Genomic DNA, 14466 nt, shown 5'->3' with positions numbered 1-14466 from the left:
GGGAGGCCAGATTCACTTAACAACCATGTTACTAACTTAAACAACTGCTGTGATTCATTTAACAACTGTGGCAAGGAAGGTCATAAAATGGGGCAAAACCCACTTAACGACTGCCTTGCTTAGCAACAGATGTTTTGGGCTCAACTATGATCATAAATCAAGAACTATCTTTATTTCTATAACCAACATTGAACAGTATCAAGTATTTTGGGGAAAATATATATTTATGTGCATTGTCTACCATAATAATATAGACAAAATTGCATTGGCAGGTGCCCCTGGAACCTTTCCTTTGAACAACACCCAATTTCAAAGAGATAAGCTACAGTTCAATTTATAAAGCTACGTGCCTCCCTGGGAGTGGCAGTTACTGCAAATAAGACTTCAAAGAAATGCTGAGCTGCATACAATGTTCCTAGACTTGTTTTCAAATAACTTCTTTTAGACTGTTATAAAAATGTTTCTGTTGTATTAGTGCAATGATGGTAAACCTTTTGGGCTTGGCATGTCAATTTTTTTTAAAAAAATGCTCAACTTGATTATGCTGACATGTTAACAACCCCACCCCGAATAAATGAGGAAAAAATTATCTATTTTCCAGCCTCCATCTAAGCCACCCTGAACAGTATCCTTGATGTGTTAGAGCTGAGCTGGGCCTTAAATAAAGGCCTAGACTTTGAAATCAACCCTAAAGTCACTGCTGCCACTCAAAAAGGTTGCTTCATATCATTCCCTCAGATGCTACCCAGGATCTACCAGATACCACTTACCTTCAAGCAATGTTCTCTTTCTGTTTGCAGACCCCTGTAGCCTACCCAGGGCTGTTCCGAGTTGCACAAGGCCTTTCCTCTTGAAGCAGCTTCAGAGAAAGCTCTTCACGGCCTCTGTAGACTCCAAAAACTGTGAAAGCACACCCTGTTCTTGTGCAAATTCCAGAGGCTATGCGAGAACACATGCCATTCTCTGCTGCCACCAAAACTCACACAAGCACGGGGCATGCTTTAGAGATTAGTTGTTGTCAGGCATTGAAAGCTGACGTGTCACCTAAAATGTCATGTTGTATATCACCTTTGACATACAAGTCAGGTTCACCATCACTGAACTAGTGCAAACTTCTTTTCAGAAAACCATGCTCTCGCAAGAAATATATTGGTCCAATAATATTCTAATATTCCAGATTTTTAAACTGTGTTTTCTTCTATGTTGAATTTTTTTATATAAGTCTAAATAAGGGAGTGTAGACACAGTTAGATAAGATTAGACTCATACCACAAATCTCAAAATAATTGTTAAAATTATGTGCCACTATCTGAAGTTGAAGTATGCATTGTTCACCTTTCAACTTTAAAAAAATACTAAACAGAACACAGTATCTGAAAGCCCTATGACAGAAATAAGAAACTTGTGACATATATCAGTGACTGTCAATGGATTTGTACTACATATTGTATGTGGCAAAAGTATATGAACCTCTGCTTTCAGTAAGCGGTGTCCTTCTTGGGCAGCAATAACGGCCACTAAATGTATCTAAGGACTGTTGATCAGTCCTACACCTTGGCTTGGAGGAATCTTAGCCCATTTTTCCTTATAGAACAGCTTCAACTCAGGGATGTTGGAAAGCCACACAGGAACTACCCTCCTTCCACAACATTTCTATAGGATTAAGATCAGGGCCTTGCCTTGGCCATTTGAAAACATTAATTTTAACTTTAGCATCAATCGTTCTTGGCTGTACTACTTTGTATTTTAGGTCATTGTATATTGTTGCATGACCCACTTTGTCTTGAGCTTCAGTTCATGAATGTCTAGATTATAGGTCCATCAATGATGGCAAGTCATCCTGGTCCAGATAAAGCAAGCAAGACTAAGCCAAATTTCATAGAAGGGATAAGGTTCTTATACTGAAATCTAGTATTTGCCTTTTGCCAAACAACACTTTTTATTCAAGCAAAAGCCTCCTATTTTGATCTCATCCTTCCATCGAACATTTTTCCAATAGCCTTATGGTCTTTCACAAATTGTAGACAGGCAGCAATGTTATTTTTTTAAGAGTAGTAGCTTTCTCCTTGCAATGCTGTCATGCACATCATTACTGTTCTATGTTCTTTTGATGGTGGTCTCATGAACACTACCACTTGCCAATGCAAGGCAGTATCAATGCAATGCAATGCAGTATCATTAGCTTCTTAAGATATTGCTCTAGGGGTTTTTCAGACCTCCCAGAGTATTACATGCCTTGCTCTTGGTGTGATCTTGACTAGTTGACAACTCCTGGGGAAGGTAACAAAAGTATTGAATTGCTAATATTTGTGCACAATATTCCTGATAGTAGATTGGTGGAATTCAACTCTTTGGAAGTAGTTTTGTAACCTTTTCCAGCCAGCTGGACATCAATAACTATTTTTCAGAAGTTCTCAGAAGTCTCCTTTGTTCGAGCCATGATACACTTTCACATGCTTGTGAAGATTAGACTTTAATAATGAATACCCAGAGTTGTGTTCTTTAAAGAATGCAGGACCTTCCACATTTATATCTGATAATCATTCCAATGATTAATATATCTGATTCTAATTTCTCCTTCAAATTAACTGATAATTCTAAAGGTTCACCTATTTTTGCCACACACAAATAGTAGCTTTGGATCATTTTCCACAATGAATAAATGAGCAAGTATAATATCTATGGTTCATTTATTATATTGGATTCTCTTTATCTAATTTTAAGATTTGTGTAAACAGATTGTGTTTTAAGTCACTTTTATGCAGAAATATCAAAAATTCAAGAGTTCACAAACTTTAAAACAACACTTTTCGTACATGTTATTTCTCAGATGAAGTACATAGAAATGAGATTGACTATATTATTGGCAGAAGGAGGTGGAAGAGCTCCATTATTAACAACAAAGACATGGGCAGGACCAACTGTAGAACAGATTAGATATTGCTCATATGCAATTACCCACTTTACCAATTAAGGTAAAGTGGAAGAAAAAAACCAAGCAGTTTCCATAATATGATCTTGAGCACACACGCCATTTTTAAGGAGTACATTAGGAATCACTCTGAAGCTTTGGACCTAATTGATAAGGGTTCAGAGACACTAAAGAATAAACGTAAAGAACTTGTTAAGAATGAGTGTGTAAACAGATTGCCAAAGATCAAAAAAAAGAAGAAAGCAAATTGTATGTCAGACCAAAGAGTGAAAATTGCAAAAAAGAAAAGAGATAAAGCAACCCCCCCTCCCCAAAAAAATCACAGGAACAAACAATGAAGAATTTTAAATAGCTGTTAGAAGAGGCAAAACTGTACATGGAAATGGACATGCAAAAATGGGGTAAGTCTTCCAAAAAATCCCCAAAATGAGAAATGAGTTCCAACTTCAAAATGGTACACTAAAGGACCCCAGTAGACAGTTCTTTACGAGAAGAACTATGTTTAGCCGATGATGGCAAAGAATCAGAAGGAGACTGGTAGGACTTTTTCTAACTATTTTTTTTATTTCAAGTTATAAGCTTTTGTGAACTGCAGCTCACTTCACCAGAGTAACAGATAGTAACTGTTCCAAAGAAGACGAAAAAAATACACTGAAACCCCTCCCAAACATATCCTAGATCTGACCCACCACTGCCTATCCAACACATACTTCATCTATAACGGACAAAAATACAAACAAATAGAAGGAGCACCCATGGGATCACCCCTCTCACCTGTCATTGCTAACCTCTACATGGAACATTTTGAAACCCAAGCTCTAGAAAAATCCGATCACAAACCCAAACTCTGGCTCAGATACGTAGACGACACCTTCATAATCTGGCCACACGGGAAAGATAAACTGGACAACTTCCTCACACACCTCAACAGCCTACACCCCAAAATACAGTTCACCATGGAAACAGAAGCCAATAACCAACTCCTCTTCCTGGATGTCTTAGTCTATAAGAAATCCGATGGATCCCTAGGACACACCATCTACCAGAAGAAAACACACACAAACCGCTATTTGCACGCACTCTCACACCACCACCCAGCACAGATCAACTCTGTAGCCAAGACACTCATCTCCAGAACAAAACGCTTAGCTGACGAACAACACCTCAAAACCGAACTACACACTCTCACCAACGTACTAACATCCAACGGATTCCAAAGAAACAATATCACTAACCTAATCCAAAAAGAAAACCCCACTAAAATCCAAGACAGTGAACAAGAAAACGGCAAAGCCCTCCTCCCATACATAAAAGGCACCACAGACAGAATCAGCAAGATCCTCCACAAACACAACATCAAGACAGCATTCTACACAAACCGAAAAATATCCACCATCCTAAGAAACCCCAAAGACAAAATAGAGTTAGAAAATCAAGGAGTATATGAAATCCCATGCACCACCTGCCCCACCACATACATTGGACAAACCAACAGAAGAATAAAGGCACGCATTGAAGAACACAAAAACTCAGTCAGAAAGGAGGAACCAACTTCTTCCCTGGTCCAACACCTCAAAGCCACAGGACATGATATAGACTTTAAAAAGACCAGAACTATTGCCAAAATTGAACACTTTAACAACAGAATAATCAGAGAAGCTATTGAGATAGAAAAACGACCACACAGCATGAATAAACGAGATGATACCTCCCGCCTACCAGCCATTTGGAAACCCGTCCTCACTGACAAACGAGTCCCTAACACTAAGAATGATACCAGACCCACACTCACGAAAACCACACAGGATGTCACTATCACACATCCACGCAAAAAGCAAGCCCAAACCCACACCGATAATGACCACAAACCAGAAGCCCGACCACAAACCAGAAGCCAGACCACAGCTGCATTATTAGCCACTTTGAACCCCTCCAATCCATACATGAAGCAAACGGATGCCCACCACGGAGATGTGGCACGACCACAAACGCGAAGCCAAACAACAGTAACGCAGCTCACCAGCTCAAATCCCTCTGCAACTCAGACTAACACAAGCACAACCAGGCCCCCACCCAAACAGAACACGCCCCCATCCAATCAGAGCACAGCCAAACTCCCATCCAATCAGAGCACAGCCAAGCCCCCTACCAATCAGAATACACCTCCACCCAATCAGAATGCAGCCAAGCTCCCATCCAATCTGCACAAACCCCCACTGGCAGTTAAAAAGAGGAACCGGCTGAGATCTCACATTGCTCCTGGAAGCACCAAGCCGGAAGCACCAGCCTGAAGATGATGAATGAGACTTCATCGAAACGTCGTGAAGATACTTCCAATTCTACGCGGGAGAAAACCCGAACAACCAAAGACGTAAATACACTGAAACTATGTACAATAGAGATTTCATCATCGCAGATGCCATAGAAGATACTCCTACTTACAAGAACATCTAGTACTAGAAGATGAAGTTAGATCAGCACTCTGGCCAGAACCAGTCAGAAGGTTACATTGATGGGATATCTACAGAAATACATGAAACAACAGAAGAATACTAAATAATGGTTCTAACTAACCTGTAGTAGCAAATCTGGAAGAAAAAACCCCAGTATTTAACAAACTGGAAGGCATTGATCTACATACTAATAGTAAAGAAAAGGATTTAGCAGAATCTGCAGACTACAGTACACTATTCTTAATTTCACATGCTAGTAAAATAATGTTTAGAATCATCCAATGCAGATTAGAGTCCTGGTATATTCCAGGAAAAGGAATAGGCCAGATGTTCAAGCTGGATTTAGAAAAGGCTGAGGAACATGAGAAATTATTTCTGATGCACGCAGGACATTTGAGAAAACCAAAGAATACCAAAATAAGTCAGTGTGTACTTAATTCATTAAAAAAAGGCCTTTAATTGTATTTGTCATGTCATGCTGTAGAAAATATTTAGAAAATTGAGAATTCCAGACCATCTCCTGGATGAAACATAAATAACCTGTGTTATGCTAATGATACTCACAGTAAAAAAAGGACTTAGATTAAATGTAAATATAAATAAATTTATTTGTGGCACTCTATGTAATTGAAAATTTACTTTGAAGAAGTAGGATAGAAAAGGGATGATGCTTTAGAACTTTGATATTGAAGAAGACTCTTGAAAATACTGTTGATAGCCAAGAAATTAAACCAATGGGTCACCAAAGAAATTAACCAGAATTTATTCAAGGCGTAATGTTACTAATAATGGCTTGTAATAATGGTATAATAAATAATATTATGACAGAAACCACATTCTTACCTTTTCAGAAATAAACTAAGCAGAATGCTTTTGTAAAAATTGCAGGATTCCAATACAAGTCATTTAAAGAAATACATTTAATAAAAAGTAGTATATTTAAAATATCTGAAATGTCACCTGCAAAGGAGCAATATTGGAGAAAAGTTATCACTTTTCTGTTATATAGATCTGTACGTATCATGAATTTGTAGTAAAGGGGCACAGTGAAACACGAAATGTCAGACAAGATAGGGCATTGACCAGTATGTTTTCAATTTTAAACACTTACGTATGTACTTACACTGAACAGCATAGGAAGCCAAGAGTACAGCAGTATTATAAGGACAGGGCAATCTGTAAAAGGTAAAAAACAAAACCTAAAAATCTCCACTATGAACTATAATATTTAAATCCAAACTATTTTATCAATTCATTTAAATTAGGCAAACCTATTGAACTATGTGGATATTTCCTTACATAAACTTTGTACAGAATACATATCTTTCATGAGCTGAATCATGATATACTTTCCTATTTTTTAAAATAAAAATATGTCTATTAATTGATATTTAAATATTAAAAGTATATATTTATTTATTCATTCTGTATATGAATAAACTGATATGTGCAGGTATTCCTCACTTAATAATCACAGTTGGAACTGTCAGCACTATCATTAAGCTGTGTAACCATTCAGTGAAACATCACATGAACATATAGAATTTATAAAATCGGTCCCACTGTGGTTGTTAAGTGAATCACTTGTGGTCATTAAGTGAGTCATGATGTGATTTTACTGGTTTCTTCATTGACTTTGTTTGCCAGAAGCCAGTTGTGAATGTCACAAATAGCAATCATAACAGTGGGAAACTGTGATGGTTGTAAATGTGCATTGGTTGCAAAGTGCCTGAATGGTAATCATATGGGGACACTGTGACATAAAGTTGAGGACCAGTTATAAAGTTTTTCAGCACGTTATAATTTTAAATGGTCACTAAACAAGGCAGTCATTAACAGAGGACTATCTGTATAGACATATCAAAATGCTAAGCCTGGATTCTGGATAATATTGATTTCTTATGTTCAAGCTGAATACTGAGGCAGCCTAACATTGGTTGTTTCTCTTATTACAACCATAAACAAAGGAAATTTGCTTATTAATATCAAAACCAGATAGCCTGACACCAAGAAAATTTATAAATTAAGAACCATGGATTGTTATATCCTAGCCTGATAAAAACTGTCAAGATCTCCAAGTCTATTAACATGTGAAATCGGAGTTTGCATTTTGTAGTTGGCAACTCAGGGAGAGGCCAATGTAAATGAGCAATATATCAGAATCCAAGCATGTCATTCAAAATGGTCACTTTTTATAGAACATATTGTGTACCTGGAAGGAATAAAAATTGTACATCCTGTTGGGAATTGGAAGTACAGGAATATTAGCAGACAGGTAAGAAAATTTTAGCATTTAAACTCAATTTAGTGTAATTCTGAATTCATTATAAAATGTGATGTCCCATCATTACATTTGTATTTACAATATTCTAGTACACATTTTAAAAGTTTCACAGAATGCATGCAATCACTTGATTATAGCATTATGTCATGCTGTTTAATGGATGCTGCCCATCCCTGCCCTGAATCACAAGACACTCAAGTTTCTAAAATAAACAAATCTTACCTTCCAGTAAGAATATCTTGTTTAATTTGCAAAAAATACTGGTACCTTAAAGAAAAAATAAACAAGAACAACAGGTTGACAAACTTACTATTATATTCTTTTATCTAACAAAATTAAGATGTCTTTTGACTTTGGCATCTGCATTTTATTAAATGCTTTTATTTTGCCTAGTAATACAAAACAAAATTAAAACCAATTTCTTTTTATTATTACACTAAAATAAATAAATCAACTAATGTGAAAGATTGAGGTGAAGATCTGTAATCTAATGAAATTATTATGCAATCTCACATTGTCAGCTCCATTTCCTATTTCTTCCATGTCTGAAACTGGATATTTTTTAATCAATGTCAGAGAAATATGATACTGGTCTATCATCAATATTTACAACTACTTGTTTAATTTCCTAATACACATTTTAAAAATAATCAAATCAGATTCCAGATACACTGCTATTGAGATGCATATGCATTAAATCTGGCGCTTTAATATTCTCTGCATCTCAGATAATGTCTTGCTATTCATGAACTGAGAGTGAGGCTTCATAAAAATGTTTTGACTTATATTTATGTAATGGAATTTTGTTTTTTAATTCCATATTTTAGGCAGATGTTTCCTTCTTATATACACTTCTTTCGGGTAACGTTTCCAAGTTTAAAGATACTTTTGTTTAGCTCTTAGGGTTTCTCCTTTTGAATTTAAAGTATTGCTCATCTTACCTTGGTATAGAGCAGTGATGGCTAACCTTTTTGTCCTCGCGTGCCCACACCCATAATACAATGCATGCGTGACCTCCCCCATGCACCCCCCCACCCCATGCATGTGCGACACCCCCCCGCCTCATTTTGGGCTTAGCAGGCCTCCCTGAAGACTCCTGGAACCATACCCCTGCACTCCCCCCCCCTTTCCCATGCGCACACTGTTACAGATATTATGTCTGCCTTGTATGCAGCTTTATTCCTCTCTAGCATTCATCTCCATTGTTCAGTGATGCATTTCCTGCCTCTCAAGATTTATCTCTATCTGTTTCTGTGAGGCACTTCCTGTTCCTGTTAGAGGTATATAGTTATATTCTTGATGGCTTATATGTATAGTGTTTAAATGCATTTTGATTAAACAACACATGCTGTAGAGACCCGAAAATCAGCTGGCCAGTGGAAGGCACGTGCGCAGTGGAGCTCAGCTGGGGTGACAGTTCATGTGCCAGCAGAGAGGCCTCCGCATGCCACCTGTGACACATGTGCCATAGGTTCGCTGTCATGGGAATAGAGACTGTCATCAAAAGACAAGCCTTTCCATTCTTTTTGGGAAAGTCCTATTGTACATGGTAATCTTACAGATCTATTCCAATCTATTAAATGCACTTTAAAAATGATATATAGGAAGTCCTCAATTTACAACCACAATTGAGCCCAAAATTTATGTTGCTGAGAAATTTGTTAAGTGAGTTTTACCCAGTTTAACCCCGTTTTTCACCCTCCAGAGCCTTCAGGGAAGGCTTCTGAAGGCTCCGGAGGATGAAAAATGGCCCAATGTGCAAACCAGAAGACCATTGGACCTATTTGCACATTGGTCCATTCCCAAACTTCCAGTTTGCGCATTGAGCCATTTTTTGCCTTCTGGAGGCTTCGGGGAAGCCTCCAGAGGGCAAAAAACGGCCTAAAAAGAAGGCCGAAGTCAGTTGGCTAGCGCATGCATGATAGATTTTAAAATTATTCATACTTGTTTTAATGAAGTTGTGAAGTCATAGCTTTATAAATTTCCTTTATTATATTAATTTCTACTTTTCCCTTATTTTTCTTTTTTCCTCTTTCTTTCCCTCCACTTTCCTGTTTTTCTTTTTATTCTTTTATTTATTGAGTTTGTATTTACTGTTTATATTTATAATTCTTAATAAAATTACTATTAAAAGAACACTGTATTTGAAAGAGTATTTTATACTACTTGTTTGTCAGGAAAATGGTGCTGTCCTGGGAGGCTTTCAAGTATTAAGGGACAATAAGAACAGATTGAATGCAGCACTACAGGTATGCAAATCCACAATGAAATTAAATTCAGTTGTCTGATTTTTTTTCTTACAATATACATTGTAAATAATTTTTGTGCTTAACTAAGATTAAAAGTACTTTAGCAAAAACAAATTGCAGTAATAAATGCTTTCAAAAACTTTTCATAACATGCAACTGAATTTTTTTAAAAAGTTACCAAATGTGTATGTATTTTGAAAACATAAATCTGTACATCTCATAGGCAGGCAATAGTTTGCATCAATACATTGAAGACTTCATATAATTTGAATATATGTTTATGAATAATTTGAATACAAGTTGATAAATAATCTGTTCAGAATATTTACTATCTATATAAATAAAAATGTAATGTTTGTTTGTTCAAAATCTCAAATCTACGAAAGTTCTTCACCGATTGCTTTGAAATTTTGACACAACATTGCATTCGACTACGCACATGTTTTTATATACGTATATTATATAGATGTCACACCTGTGACAGGTAAAAACATGTTTTTTTGTATAAACATACTTTTTTGAAAACCACCGCCATCTGTTGGACGTAAAAGCAACACACTATACCATAGCGTTCATTTCCTGAGTATAGTATATTCGGAATAGTTCGGCCTCTCTCCAGCTTCGTCCCGACGGTCCCTTTATATATGTAGTTGGGCTGCGGCTGCACCCTTTCCCCTTTCCGCCCCTCCTCCGACGAGCTTTGCCATTTCCACCAAGGGGAGCCTTTTGGCCTCCCCCTCCCCTCCCACCAGACCTTTGCTATCTGCGGCGGGGCGGTGCCTGCCCCATCCCTCGGCCACCGCCTCCCACCCTTAAGCCGGCCTCCCCCCGCCCAGCCCAGTGGAGCTCCAGAGCAGGTGGAGGCGGAGTGTCTCCTCAGCCCGGCCAGCTGCGCGTGCTCTCGACCCCCCCTCACAGGGAGCAGCTACGGCCTCGCCCAGGCGGCTCCGACAGGGCAGCGGCAGTGTCAGCCTGAGGCGCAGCGGGGCTGGGGCAGCCGCTACGTGCCCCATGAGGCGGCAACTGCAGCGGTGATGGCGTCTCTGGATGGGGCCGCGGCCAGCAGGGGCTGCCTCAGTCCACGTCGCCAAGGGCCACTCCTTCCTCCTCCTCCTCCTGCTCCTTAGGGGACGCCGGCCGCCTCCTCTCACCGGCACCGCTGAGGGAAACCAGGTCAGGGGCGGTGGCCACCTCCTCCTCCTCAGCTTAGCCAGGCCGGGGCCTGTGGGAGCGTCCTCCGTGGCGGCTCTTGCAGGGGCCACCGTGGCTCACTTCCATGCGGAGGCCGCCTCTGCCGGGGGACTTGCGCTTTCTCTTTTCTTTCTTTTCCATTTAACCAGACTGGGCCACAGCAACGGGTGGCCGGGTACTAGTATACCAGTGGTGGGTTCCTCCCGGATCGCACCGGATCGCGCGCGCTCCCTTTCAGCACTCCACCTGGCTTGCGCGCTCCCTTTCAGCGCTCCACCTGGCTTGCGCGCTCCCTTTCAGCGCTCCACCTGGCTCTCGCGCTCCCTTCCAGCGCTGAAACCGGAAGTACAGTTTTGCCCGGCCCTGGCGAAGCAACGACGCCTGTCTGCGCTCCACCAGCTCGGCTGGGAACGGAGATGTTTCCTCAGCGGAGCGGAGCGCCTGAAAGTCTTTTCAGGCGCTCCGCTCCGCTGAGGAAACATCTCCGTTCCCAGCCGAGCTGGTGGAGCGCAGGCAGGCGTCGTTGCTTCGCCAGGGGCGGGGCAAGACTGTACTTCCGGTTTCAGTGCCGGAAGGGAGCGCGAGAGCCAGGTGGAGCGCTGAAAGGGAGCGCGCAAGCCAGGTGGAGCGTTGAAAGGGAGCGCGCAAGCCAGGTGGAGCGCTGAAAGGGAGCGCGCGCGATCCGGTGCGATCCAGCAGGAACCCACCACTGTAGTATACTAATATATTTACACAAGGAATTATGTACTTATTTATTTATTTTATTTATTTATATTTGGTGCTTCTAGACCGCCCCCTCTCCCAGAAGGGACTCGGGGCGGTGTACAGTCCATGGAGAATATCACAAAATACAATAAAAAAGTTAAATATGTACAGTTTGGAGGAGGTTAAAATGCAATTAAAAGAACTGTACAAAGCTAATATAAATATAAGTTTTAAATCCCTAAAACAGACACAACAAATTAAAAAACCCCTAAGATAACCAGATAATAATACATTTGCCAGGAGGGACAGTTGTAATTATGCCAGGCCTGCTAATCGGAACAGGTGAGTCTTCAATTTACTATCTCCTTGTACTTAAGGAGATTCAGAATGTGGTTGGGCTCCCACAGTCCTCTCTTTATGTCGGTGGGAACACTCAGCACGGTATACTTCAATATACTCCCCACTCAGCATGAATGGAGTGGCCTGATTTTTGCCAAGAAAGGATCTGTAAGTATTCAGGAACCAAGTCATGTAGATTTTAAAGGTAAAAGCTAGCACTTAGTCTAATGCCTTAGTGTCAAAGTTCCTTAGTGGCATATTGATAGATGTCCTATTTCTACTCAGATAGGCAATTATATTTTGGACCACCTATAGCTTCTGAGTAATCATGTAAGACAGGGCCCACATGGAATGCATTGCTTTAGTCCAACTCAGAGTAAAGAATGTTGACTGACTGTTGAAAATGCCTCCTTGTCTCCAAGACCTGCAACTGGCCTATCCATGAAACCTTGGAAAGGTCTTTGTGTCCATAGTTCAATCTGCTGTACCAGCAGAAGCCTGAATTCAAAAAAAACCCAAATCACAGACATACCCCTTTAGGGCCAGTGGAACCCTTTCTAAAGTAAACAGTGGAACTGAAATCAAGCCAGATCTGACAAACAGGCCCCGACAGTCTCCAGATGCTGAGTCAGAACTTTGATAGCACCCAGGTTTAACTTGAGATGAATACATACAATTCATTTTCATCATTACACTGATAATAAGTCTCTCTGAACTGACACACAACCTATACCCAAGGGTTTCATGTAGGTACTAAATAGCATGGGGAAGAGACTTATGGACTTCACATTGAACCAAATTGGAACAACCAGGGATGCAGCCCTACTTGCCCCATGCTCACAAAATAGAACTGCCCACTTAAGAATGTCTGCAAAAGATCCAGAAAACTGGATTCTTCTAGGACTCGTTGAAGCTGAAGTTCTACTATCTTACATAATGTCTTCTACAAAATTAAACATATGCAAATTTAACACCAGCACCATTATGTTTTCATAATAAAACAAAGAGGTAACTGATTAAAATAAAAAGACAGATACCGTGTATATTCTTCTTGAAGCTTATTAGGATCGCTTACAAAAAATTTGACTCTGAAGTTCAAATTGTGGGGTGATCCTCCTAAAATGAATCAAAACATCTGATTAGAATTTGATATTTTAGCATACTTAGGGTTTTACATAAATTTACTGATGACTTTTATTCAAAGTAGATAAAATATTTTGCTCACTTTTCAACTGTTTCCTAATTGGCTTGTTTGGATCCAGCCACCTCTGAGGGAGAAAAAAGATTGGCTTATTATATTTTTTTCCAAAACAAGGTACGTTTTGCCACATTTCAAAACAAAGAAATATTAAAAGACCCAGTTTTTGTTTTTATGTTTGCTGTGATGCTGAAATGAGCACAGAGTTCATAAAATGCATGGCATGTTCATCCTGGACAGCCACCTGCAGGTAAACTCTTGGACCTGCTCTGGAAATCCTGAACCAGCACTCACAGATTATATTATACGTAGCCAGTATGGTTAAAATTGCAGGATAAACATACTGTGTTTTAAGCTTACTATCCTACAGCTTTGGGGGATGGGAGGCCAAAAATTTAAATGTCCCCTAATCTATACACCAAAACATTTTAAACCCAAAATTATTCTATAAAACAACAGTTGAAATCAATGTCAGGCAAGCATATAGAAAAATCCAAAGAACAATATTATTTCAGTTTATCTCTAAGCATATCATTTTTAATAAAGAATCCCATTTAACTCCAAAGGAATTTATTTTCCTTATCAGTTTTAATTTCTGGATTAATGAAGTATATTTTAATTTTTTAAACTCATCATATTCATCTGGAAACACCTGTAATGAACGCGTCATGTTGGCTTTCCTCTCCACCCCCCAATTTGACAAGAAACCAATTTGGGATAAATTGAATTTAGATGTGCACCCTGGTGATTAGAAAGAACAAAAGGCCACATGCATCCTGTTTAAAATAGTTCTATTTTCTTTAGGAAATTACGCTTGCCTAATTTTGCTTCTCTCAGTACTACGAGCTAGTGGGCATGTTACTAATTTATGTATGCAATATATTATGAGTGCTTTTCTAGTCAAATGATTTCTAGAACTCATTCACTGTAGACTCAATCATCAGATTTGACATTCATGGAGTGTACAATCACTATGATTTCATTTTTATAAAAATCAACAAACAAAACTGCTGTCCTTTGCTAAGTAACTTTATGGTATAATACACACACACACCAAAAAGATACTATTTTAACATATGATTCTTGGAAGAATTTGAAAAATTACCAATTTTTCA

General features: G+C 39.2%; 1 protein-coding gene across 3 annotated transcripts in view; it reads right to left on the bottom strand.

Annotated features, from left to right (window-relative positions):
* The window catches only part of PTPN4 (protein tyrosine phosphatase non-receptor type 4), a 113552-nt gene that overhangs the window by 52520 nt on the left and 46566 nt on the right, over positions 1 to 14466 (bottom strand). For 2 of the 3 annotated variants that reach the window (XM_081937942.1, XM_081937941.1), the window contains 4 exons: positions 13379 to 13421; positions 13191 to 13269; positions 7892 to 7936; positions 6497 to 6561 (listed from right to left, as the gene is read on the bottom strand). In XM_081937942.1, the coding sequence (XP_081794068.1) occupies positions 6497 to 6561; positions 7892 to 7936; positions 13191 to 13269; positions 13379 to 13421 (232 nt within the window). The remainder of the gene's footprint in view (positions 1 to 6496; positions 6562 to 7891; positions 7937 to 13190; positions 13270 to 13378; positions 13422 to 14466) is intronic. The other variant, XM_081937943.1, reaches the window with a different exon arrangement.

This window comes from Natrix helvetica, assembly GCF_964273705.1.
Source record: "Natrix helvetica genome assembly, chromosome: 1".
In the NCBI taxonomy this organism is placed as follows: domain Eukaryota; kingdom Metazoa; phylum Chordata; class Lepidosauria; order Squamata; family Natricidae; genus Natrix; species Natrix helvetica.
Note: the sequence above shows the minus strand (reverse complement) of the source record. Positions and strands in the feature narration are given on the sequence as shown.